Source organism: Scyliorhinus canicula, chromosome 29, assembly GCF_902713615.1.
Source record: "Scyliorhinus canicula chromosome 29, sScyCan1.1, whole genome shotgun sequence".
NCBI lineage: Eukaryota > Metazoa > Chordata > Chondrichthyes > Carcharhiniformes > Scyliorhinidae > Scyliorhinus > Scyliorhinus canicula.
Genome location: NC_052174.1, coordinates 2,678,955 through 2,690,564, shown reverse-complemented (window position 1 = coordinate 2,690,564; position 11,610 = coordinate 2,678,955). Strand labels below are relative to the sequence as shown.

The following is an 11,610-nucleotide window of genomic DNA, read 5'->3' as shown; positions in this document are numbered from 1 at the left end:
TTCGATTCCTGGCTGTGTCACTGTCTGTGTGGAGTCTGCACGTCCTCCCTGTGTGTGCGTGGGTTTCCTCCGGGTGCTCCGGTTTCCTCCCACAGTCCAAAGATGTGCGGGTTAGGTGGATTGGCTATGCTAAATTGCCCGTAGTGTAAGGTTAATGGGGGGATTGTTGGGTTACGGGTGACATGGGTTTAAAGTAGGGTGATCATTGCTCGGCACAACATCGAGGGCCGAAGGGCCTGTTCTGTGCTGTACTGCTCTAAAAAAAAACAAAAAAAAAACGTTAAGTCAAGGTGAAGGAATGATTGCCAGGCTATTGGCAGGAGCGTGACAAGAACTTTGTGCTTACTACCGATAGAGTCATTACACGAACGGTTTTCTATTTTGTGCTCGATTTCTCGCCCGGCTCGTCTCTGATGCACATGGGTCTGATTTACTGATTGACATTTAAAGCGGCTACGATTGGACAACGAACAAGGACTTTTCATATCCTGTACGTGACAAATGCCATGACGCAAGCACCATATCTTGTGAAACGACGTTCAGCTTCACTTATGGGAAGTCTGCTTTGGAAAAACATGGTTTTATTCGAGGCTGAAAGCTTCTGCAATTTACTCACAGTACGAGTTGTTCGGCATTCTCTGCCTCTGGAACGTGTTTTACATCATTTCATCATGTTCTTCAACCTGCTCTTCCTGACACTGGGTAAGTACCCTAAATTGCGTTCGAAGGACATAGTGTCTAACTCTGAGCCATAAACTTTGGGCTGCACGTCCCATCCAAAGCTTGTTGACCAGGGAAGGTTGAGTGCAAAAACCGGCAACAACATAGGGGGAACTTAATCATGGCCAATCCACATTGCGTGCACATTCATGGAGAGTGGGGGAAAACTGGAGCACACGGAGGAAACTAACGCAGACACGTGGAGAAAGTAAAAACTCCACAGAGCGAGTCACCCAAGGGTTGTAATAAACACGGTTCCCTGTGGCTGTGAGGGAGCCGTGCTAACCACTGTTCCACCGTGCCGGTATGGAATTGTTTAGTTCTTTTTTTGAATCTTTTATAAAATGTAAATTTAGAGCACCCAATTATTTTTTCTCCAATTACGGGACAATTTACCGTGGCCAATTCACCTAACCAGCACATCTTTGGGCTGTGGGGGTGAAACCCACGCAGACATGGGGAGAATGTGCAAACTGGACACAGATAGTGGAGAGCCAGGATTCGTACCCGGGTTCTAAGCACGCCTCCAGTGCTGAATACTGCGCCACATGTTGCCCCAGCTTTGCATTTGTACATTGCCAAGGCTGCTGTCGATATTGAACGACATTTGGAAGCATATAGTGAATGTTAGATCTGGCAATGGGAAAGAGGCGATCAGTTGACCTTATTTCATGTTGTGAGCTGTGATGCTTTGGCAGCATTCCTGTGTCTGAATTGTGGCTCCGCATCGACTTCAGAACGTGGTGAACGGCCTTGTCAGGATAATAATCTGCAGTACTTAAAGCTGCAGTGTTTCAACATTCGCGTGAAGCAATTTTAGTACAACAGATGATGATGATCAGCGAATAGTTGAGAAAAAAATCGCATTTGTTTTGCAGGCTGCTTTTCCGGAGCGCAGAAAATTGCCAACAGAGGTCAGTTGCCATCTTTCCAAAGTTCAATCTCATTGTCTATTTTGAGGGAAATGTATGTAAATTGAGGGGGTTGAACTCACAACGAGACCTTGCTGTCCACGTTCATCAGTCGCTGAAAGTAAGGTACAGCAGGCAGCAATGAAGGCAAATTGTATGTTGGCTTCACAGCGAGAGGATTTGTCTGGAGGAATAGGGATGCTCAATTTGCAATTGCGTATGGCATTCGTCAGGCCACACCTGGACGATTGTGTGCAATTTTGCTTTCCTCGTCTGAGTAAGGTTGTTCTTGCTATGGTGGAACTGCAGCGAAGGTTGACCAGGATGATTACTGGGATGGCGGGACTGTCATATGAGGAGAGTGTAAGCCGGTTCGAAGTCGATACATTATGAGTATAGAAGAGCGGGAAGCAGGGCAGCACGGTGGCGCAGTGCTTAGCATTCCTGCGCCACGGCGCCGAGGTCCCAGGTTTGATCCCGCCTCTCGGCCACTGTCCGTGTGGAGTTTTCACATTTTCCCGTGTTTGCGTGGGTTTCGCCCCCACAGCCCAAAGAAGTGCAAGTTCGGTGGATTTTCCATAATAAATGGTGCCTCAATTGAAAAAAATGAATTCGGTACACTAACTTAATTTTTTTTAAATGAATGCGAGGGGATATCATATGACCCTACAAAATTCTAACATGATTAGACTGGGCAGAACCATAAAGAATGTTCCCAATGTTGGGAAAGTCCAGATCAGAGGGTCCTAGTTTGAAAATAGTGGGTAAATCATTTAGGATTGAGGTGAGGTGACATTTCTTCTCCCAGAGAGTGGTGAATCTGTGGAATCCTATTTTTCTTCTCTATGTTTGTTTCAGAAACATAGATTTCCAAATTATCCCAATATGCTCCTGCTGTTGCACAGTTTTGTGTTAGTTACTGGGGTTTGCTATTGTCATACTAAGGTACCGCTCTTCAGTTCTGCTATTCAAATGCTGCATGTCACAACGAATTGGGTCCCATTTCCGTGAACGTCTTTCAGCATTCATTATATCAACATTTCTGGGAAGTATATGCTGGGTACGAACTGTGGCGCGGTAGAACAATGAGGATCAATAAAGGTGGATACTCCTCCCGATCTCTGTTTTAAAGCAATAGATCAGCACTTGGTCTGCCTTGAGCTGAAGCAGAGGTCACACTAAATGTTGTAATGTGTTGTGTAAATGCGAAGAGACAGTGCGTTATGATTAGATCAACTACAAGATGTGGAAAGAAAATAAAGAGGAACTTGCCCAACTGCTCCTGCAGCATTGCTCAGAAGCAAAGCAAAAAGTTGAAACTAACATCTTGCGCAAGGCTTCCTTCCTTTGGCGGCAGAAACAGCCCCACTCCCCAACAAGAAAACCTCAGGAAACTAATGCAGTGTTGGAGTAATCTTTATGTAGAAAAGCATGGTGGGGTGAGGGCGGATAAGTGGTCCTCGGTAAGGTGTTCTTTTAGAGGGTCAGTGCAGACGAGATGACATAATTCCTTCCAGCTGCACTGTAGAGATTCCACCTATGCTGGACGCCACCGAAAGGAAGGATTCAAAAGTCCCAGAGATGGTGGATAGGCCTACAAATGAATGGTGACTGGCGTGCTATACCCCAAAAGGTGGTTTGAAATTACTCTGTGACAAAGTTCAAAAAAAGCAGTTTAAACCGACCTAAACTGCTTGCGCAGGATGTGGCGTTTCCATCTCTAAGTCAGAAGCTCTGTGTTTGAAGGCCCATCCAGAGCTTGATGACTAGAGGAGAGCGTGTATCAACATGCAACTCCTTCTCACACGCCAATGGCTGGCTTAAAGAGGTGTTCTTAACATGCTCATGCTCTGCAACACTTGATGTGAAGTGTAGCCGAAACACACGGGCGACAGAGTTGGGGCCTGTTTGAGAAACGGCAAGCTATGAAAAGATAGGTAATTGACAATCTTCTATGCTTGCAATTAATGTTAAACGGACCTTATTTTTCAATTGCTCTCAGTTTGAAATATTTCGTTGTTTATCTCTGTGCAACCCACACAAATTTATATTCACTAAGAATACAGAAAATGAGTGTTAACTAAAACGCTAAATTCAAATCCCTTCAATGTATTGCCGAAAATTCGGTTGATTACAGGAACGCAGCCCATTGTCAACTCGGTGCTTGTACAAAAGGAAACGGAAAACGAATCGACATATCACTGGGTTTGCAATAAACAGTATTGCAGAACGGGTGTCTTCTTTGATCTCAAAATCCGGTATGGGGTCGGAACGTAGCATCCAATCATAAAGCTTTTTGGGGCCGTACGGTAGCCCAGTGGTTTGCAGTGTTGCTTCACAGCGCCAGGGTCCTAAGGTCCTTGCCTGCTTGGGACATTGTCTGTGAGAAATCAAGACCCGCAGGCCCCGAAGTATGTGCTTTTAGGTGAAATGGACATTCTGAATTATCCCTCTGTGTACCCGAACTGGGGGATTTTCACAGTAACTTGGGCAGGGTTAATGCAACAATAAATGTTTTTATTGCAGATCGCTGCTTTTGCTACTGAGGAAGTGAAAATAGTAGATCAACATCTCTTTGGATGACTTGTACTGTCAACCGATAAAGTATCACCAAATGTGGCAATTTCCCTAACACAGGGTCGCAATGTGCTTAGACACCTTTTTCTGATTTTTGACGTTCTGGGTCGTGTTCTGAGGAATCGCGAAGGTAAAATGACCCTGATGAGAGTTATTGAAAGGCCGCCTAGCAGTAGTCAAGATGAGGGCAAAAACAAATGAAGAGGGACAAAAGACATTTTAAAAATACAATATTACAATAATAATGGGGAATTTCATTGTGCAGGTGGACTGGAAAAATCAGGTTGGTCGGGGATCAGAAGAAAAAGGAATTTATGGAATGTCTAAAATATGTTTTTTTGGAGCAGCTTGTGATCGAGCTCACTCGGAAACAAGAATTCTGGATTTGGTGATGTTTAATGAGGCAGACCTCTTTGGGGACCTTATGTTGAAGGAACCCTTAAAGGGCAGGAATCACAATGTGATAGAATTTACCCCGCAGCTTGGAGGGAGAAGCTAGAATCAGATGTACTGGTATTAAAATTGAATAAAGTTAACGACAAAGACATGAAGAAGGATCTGGCCATAGTAGGTTGGACGAGGAGTGTCACTAAAATGACAGGCGTATTCTGGAGGCTCAATATAAGTTCATCCCAAGGAGGAGGAAGCAGACTAAGGAAAGGACGAGGCACCTGTGGCTGACGAGGGAATCAGGGACAAAATAAATGTAAAGGAAACAAATCACATACGTCGGCGAGGATTAGTGGGAAGCCAGAGGATTGGAAAGTGTTTAAAAGCGGGAAGATTACTACCAAATAAACAATGAAGAGGTGGAACTTGACATATGTATATAAACTAGCCCGTGAATTGAAAGAAGATAACAAAAGATTGTTCAATATATCCAAGGCAAGAGACAGGCAAGAATATACATTGGACCACTGCAAAATGAGTATGGCGAAGTTGTAATTGGAAGAAAGAAATGGCAGAGGAACTGAATAATTACTTTGCATCAGTCTTCACTGAGTTTGCACTGGGTGCTGAATTTGGGTGTATTTGAGTGCTATTGTGAGAGTTTGGTAACTGAGGGAATTGAGGTGAGGTGGGAGTAAGGTGCTCCTTTTCATTTCATTTCCTACATTTCCTCAAAGAGCGTGAAGGGAGTCGGGAGTTTACAGAGAGTACAGCTCACTGGGAGCAGACTCGGAGGGCGGCGATCCAGTTGGTCCACAGGGCAGCTATATTATAGGAGGGAAGAGGGGATGGAAGCTAGGGCAGTTGGATGCTCCTCCTGTAGGATGTGGGTTGTGAGGGATACCACATGTGTGCCCGCTGACTATACCGGCGGGAAGTGCAACCAACTCCGGCTCCTCAGATACTGTGTTAGGGAAAAGGAGCTGGAGTTGGTTGAACTACGGATAATCCGGGAGGCAGAGGGGGTAATAGAGAAGAGTTACAGGGATGTAGCCACACCCAATGTACAGGAAAAAGGTAGCTGGGTTACAGTCAGGGGAAAAAAACGAACAGGCAGACAGTGCAGGGATCCCTCGTGGCCGTTCCCCTTCAAAACAAGTAGACCGTTTTCGATGTTGTTGGGGGGATGATCTACCGGGGAAGCCCCCAGCGGCCAGGTCCCTGGCACGGAATATGACTCTGGTCCTCAGAAGGGAAGGGGGGGGCATAAAAAAGCAATAGCGATAGGAGACTCAATGGTTAGGGGAATAAATATGGGATTCTGCGGTCGCGAGCGAGACTACCGGAAGGTATGTTGCCTCCCGGGTGTCAGGGCCAGGGATGTCTCGGATTGTGTCTTCAGGATACCTAAGAGGGGGTCAGCCAGAAGTCGTGGTGCACATTGGTACGAACGACGTAGGTCGGAAAAGGGGTGTGGATGGAATAAACGAGTTTAGGGAGTTCGGATGGAATTTAAAAGCCAGGACAGACAGAGTTGTCATTTCTGGTTTGTTGCCGGTGTGACGTGATAGCGAGGCTAGGAATAGGGAGAGAGGACAGTTAAACATGTGGCTGCAGGAATTGTGTAGGAGGGAGGGCTTCAGGTATTTGCATAATTGGAGCGCATTATGGGGAAGATGGGACCTGTACAAGCAGGACGGGTTGCATCCGAACCAGAGGGACACCAATATCCTGGGAGTACTTTTCTAGTACTCTAAGGGAGGGTTAAAATAATTGGGCAGAGGAATGGGAACCGGACTTGAAGTCCAGCAACTAAGGTAGCCGATGTTCAGGACGTCAAAGCCTATAGTGAGGCAGTGGGTAAGGTAGCACTGACGAAGGAGAGTACTTGCAGGCACGGAGATGGGTTGAAGTGTGTATACTTCAACGCAAGAAGCATCAGGAATAAGTTGGGAGAACGTGAGGCATGGATCGGTAATTGAGACTACGATGTGTTGGCCATCACGTAAACTGAGATAGAAGAGGGGCAGAAAAGTTTGTTGGATGTTCCTGGTTATTGATGTTTCAATAAGATTAGGGAGGGCGGTAAAAGAGGTGGGGGGTTGCATTGTTAATTAGAGATAGTATAACAGCTGCAGAAAGACAGTTCGAGGAGGATGTGCCCACTGAGGTAGAATGGGAAGAAGTCAGAAATAGGAAAGGAGCAATAAGCTTGTTGGGAGATTTCCATAGCCCCCCAACAGCAACAGAGATGTGGACGAACAGATTGGGTCACGAGCTAGGTCACAGAAGGCAGAGAGTAGCAATGGAAGGGTGTTTTTCTAATTGGAGTGCTGTGACGAGTGGTGTTCCGCAGGGATCAGTGCTGAGACATTTGCTGCTCGTATGAGGAGCGGATGAATAAACTCGTTTTGATCTCACTGGAACGACCGAGTCGTCCTGTTAGAGGTCAACAAAATTATGAGGGGCATAGACAGAGTAAATAGTCAGAGGCTTTTCCCAGGGTAGATTTTGTCAATGACTAGGGGGCATAGGTTTAAGGTGCGAGGGGCAAGGTTTAGATGAGATGAACGAGGCAAGTTGTTTTACACAAAGCGTAGTGAGTGCTTGGAGCCCGCTGCCGGAGGAGGTGGTGGAAGCAAGGACGACAGTGACATTTAAGGGACATCTTGAGAAATACAGCAATAGGATGAGAATAGAGGGATACGGACCCAGAAAGTTTAGACAATTTTAGATTAGACGGGCAGCACGGGTTTGGAGCGCGGAATGGCCTGTTCCTGTGCTGTACTTTTCTTTGTTCTGTGTTCTTTGAAACAGGTTTGGAAAGGTGCAGAAGTCACAGGGTAGTAGGCATGGGTGACTTCAACTTCCCAAATATTGAATGGAAACTCTTTAGATCAAAATGTTTGGATGGGGTGGTGTTTGGGAAGCTTTTCTAACACAGTATTTAGATTGTCGGATTAAAGGGAAGGCCATATTTGATTTGGTACTTGGTAATGAACCAGGGTAAGTGATAGATTTGTTAGTGTGGGAGTATTTTGGAAATAGCGACCACAATTCTGTGACTTTCACTTTCGTAATGAAATGAAATGAAATGAAAATCGCTTATTGTCACGAGTAGGCTTCAATGAAGTTACTGTGAAAAGCCCCTAGTCGCCACATTCCGGCGCCTGTCCGGGGAGGCTGGTACGGGAATCGAACCGTGCTGCTGGCCTGCTTGGTCTGCTTTAAAAGCCAGCGATTTAGCCTTGTGAGCTAAACCGAGAGGGATAGTTGCGTGCAACAGCGCAAGGTTTACAATTCAGGGAAGGGAAAATACGATGCTGTCAGCCAAGAACTGGAGTGCATACGTTGGGAACATAGGCTTTCAAGGAAGGACACAATTGACATGTGGAACTTGTTCAAGGAACAGATTCTCCGTGTCCTTGCTATGTATGTCCCTGTCAGGCAGGGAAGAGATGTTCGAGTGAGGGAACCATGGTTGGCAGGAGAGGTTGAATGACTTGTTAAGACTAAGAAGAAGACTTATGTAAGGCTGAGGTAACAAGTTTCAGACAGGGCGCTGAGGGATGCAAGATAGCCAGGAGGAAACTGAAGAAAGGGATTATGAGAGCTAAGAGACGGCATGAAAAATCTTTAGCGGGTAGAATCAAGGAAAACCCCAAGGCCTCTTACACATATGTGAGAAATATGAGAATGACTAGAGCGAGGGTGGGTCCGATCAAGGCCTGGGGCGGGAGATTGTGTATTGAGTCTGAAGAGATAGGAGAGGTCTTCAACGAGTCCTTTTCTTCAGTATTTACGAATGAGAGGGGCCATATTGTTTGAGGTAACAGTGTGAAACAGACTGGTAAACTGTAGGAGATACTTGAAATTGAAAATAGCTTATAAGTAAGATGTGTTGTGCATTTTGACAAACTTGACGATGGACCAGACCCCGGGCCTGACGGGGTATATCCAAGGATTCAAACGGAAGCAAGAGATGAAATTGCAGGTCCGTTTGCAATCGTCTTTTCGTCCTCACTGTCAACAGTGGTGGTACCAGGGGATTAGAGAGTGGCGAATGTCGTGTCCCTGTTCAAAGAAGTGAACAGGGATAACACTGGGAATTACAGGCCAGTTAGTCTTACTTCGGTGGTAATCTTACTTCGGTGGTCGGCAAAGTAATGGAAAGGGGACTGAGGGATAGGATTTTTAACCACCTGGAAAGAGACTGCTTGATTCGGGATAGTCTGCACGGATTTGCGATGCCTCACAAGTCTTACTGAATTCATTGGGGAGGTGATCAAGCACGTGGCTGAAGGTAAAGCAGTGGATGTGGTGTACATGGATTTTAGTAAGGCATTTGAAAAGGTTCCTCATGGTAGACTCTTGCAGAAACAAGCAGGCCGGTGATAGTGAGAAATTTGACCAGTTGGAAAACGAATGTTTTTAAGGTAAAGATAGATAGTTTTTTGAAGAATAAAGGGATTAAAGGTTATGGTGTTCGGGCCGGAAAGTGGAGCTGAGTCCACAAAAGATCAGCCATGATCTAATTGAATGGCGCAGCAGGCTCGAGGGGCCAGATGGCCTACTCCTGCTCCTAGTTCTTATGTCCTTATGAACTGTAGGAGTCAGAGAGTTGTTGTGGATGGCAAATATTCAGTCTGGAGACTAGTTACAAGTGGCGTACCGCAGGGATTAGTTCTGTGTCCTCTGCTGTTTGTGATTTTCAGTAATGAGGGAGGATGAGGGCGTTGAACGGTGGGTCAATAAAGTTGCAGACGATACGAAGATTAGTGGAGTTGTGGATAATGAGGAGGGATGCTGTCGGCTGCAAATATACATAGATAGGATGCAGAGTTGGGGTGAGAAGTGGCTGATGAAGTTTAATCCTGAAAAGTGTGAGGTTGTCCATTTTGGAAGGACAAATATGAGTGCGGAATATAGGGTTAATGGTAGGGTTCTTGGCAGTGAGGAGGAGCAGATAGATCTTGGGGTCTATGTTCATAGATCTTTTAAAGTTGCCACTCAAGTGGATAGAGCTGCGTAGAAGGCCTATGGTGTGCTGGCGTTCATTAGCCGAGGCATCGAATTTAAGAGTCGCGACCTGATGATGCAGCTGTACAAAACCTTGGTGAGGCCACATTTGGAGTACTGTGTGCAGTTCTGGTCGCCTCATTTTAGGAAGGATGTGGAAGTTTTGTAAAAGGTGCAAAGGAGATTTACCAGAATGTTGCCTGGAATAGAGAGTAGGACTTACGAGGAAACGTTGAGGGTGCTGGGCCTTTTCTAATTAGAACGGAGAAGGATGAGGGGCGACTTGTTAAAGGTTTATAAGATGATCAGTGGAATAGATACAGTAGACAGTCAGAGACGTTTTCCACATGTGGACAAACCATTACAAGGGGACATAAATTTAAGGTGAATGGTGGAAGTTATAGGGCGTATACAAAGGTAGGTTCTTTACCCAGGCAGTAGTGGGGGCATGGAATGCATTGCCTGTGGAAGTAGTTGAGTCGGAAACATTGGGGATCTTCAAAAGGCTTTTCGATATGTACATGGATTACGGTGGAATGGTGGGCTGTAGATTGATTTGTTCTTAATCTAGGACAAAAGTTCGGCGCAACATCGTGCGCCGAAGAGCCTGTTCTGTATTGCATTTTTCTATGTTCTATGTTTACGGTGGAAGACACCAGTGAGATACCTAAGTATCACGAGAATCTGGGGGCTGAGATGAGCGCAGCCGACATTACTATGGAGAAGGTGCTGGGCAAACTGAAAGGTAAGAAGATGAATAAATCACCTGGACCGGACGGATAATTCCGAGGTTACTTAGTGAGTTAGCTGAGGAGGCTGTGGAGACATTGCTGTTGATCATTCAGGAATCAATCCTCCAGTCCTCTGGCACTATTCCTGTAGACATAGATGACTTAAAGAACAAAGCGAAAGCCTCAGCAATCTCCTCCTTAGCTTCCCAGATAATCCGAGGACAGCTCCCATCCGGCCAAGGGGACTTATCTATTTGCACACTTTCCAGAATCGCTAACACCTCCTCATTATGGACCTCAAGACTTTCTAGTCTTGTAGCCTGTATCTCAGTATTCTCCTCGACAACTTCGTCTTTTTCCTGTGTGAATACAGACGAAATATTTTCATTTAGCACCTCTTCTATCTCCTCGGACTGCACGCACAACTTACCACTACATTCCTTGACTGGCCCTACACTGACCTTACTCATTCTATTATTCCTGACATACCTGACGTATGTTCTATGTTCTATGTTAGCCTGACGATGGTCATTGGTACTTTCTCAGAGTCCATTATGAAAGATGTGATAGCGGAGTACTTGGAAGTGTATGATAAAATAGGATTGAGTCAGCACGGCTTCGTCAAGTGGAGGTAGTGTCTGACAAATATGTTGGAGTTCTGTGAGTAAGTAACAAGGAAGTTAAACAAAGGAGAACCATTGGACTTGATTTATTTAGATTTCAAGAAGGACTTTAACAATGTGCCGTCTCGGATTCTGTTAAATATGTTCAGAGCCCATGATATTAAAGATCCGATATTGGCATGGATAGAGGATTAGATGAATGGCATAAGGCAGAGAGTAGGGATGAAGAGGTATTTTTCAGAATGGCAGCCCTTGACTAGTGGTGTGCCTCAGCGGTCGGTGCTGGGACCACAGATTTTCACAATATACATTTATGATCTGGAAGAAGGAACTGTTGCTATGTTTGCACATGATATAAAACTTGCAGATGGACAGCTATCACTGAGGAAGCAGGGGGCTGCAGAAGACTTTGTAAGTATCTTTGAGTGGGCACATAATTAGCAGATGGAATACAATATGGAAAAGCGTCAGGTTATGTATTTTGGTAGGTATTGACTATTTTCGAAGTGGGAAAAGGCTCAGGAAATCAGAAGCAGTAAGGGATTGGGAGTCCTTGTTCACGATTAACGTGCAGTTAGGAAGGCAAATGCAATGTTAACATGCATGTAGAGAGGGCTAGAATACAGGGCCAGGGATGTC

At 45.4% G+C, this 11,610-nt stretch overlaps 1 protein-coding gene across 2 annotated transcripts in view; it reads left to right on the top strand.

Annotated features, from left to right (window-relative positions):
* Positions 1–528: 528 nt before the first annotated feature.
* LOC119958433 overlaps positions 529–11,610 on the top strand; it is a 45,592-nt gene continuing 34,510 nt past the window's right edge. The window contains exons 1-2 of one of the 2 annotated variants that reach the window (XM_038786973.1): positions 529–702; positions 1,599–1,634. In XM_038786973.1, the coding sequence (XP_038642901.1) occupies positions 552–702; positions 1,599–1,634 (187 nt within the window). In that variant the 5' untranslated portion in view covers positions 529–551. The remainder of the gene's footprint in view (positions 703–1,598; positions 1,635–11,610) is intronic. The other variant, XM_038786974.1, reaches the window with a different exon arrangement.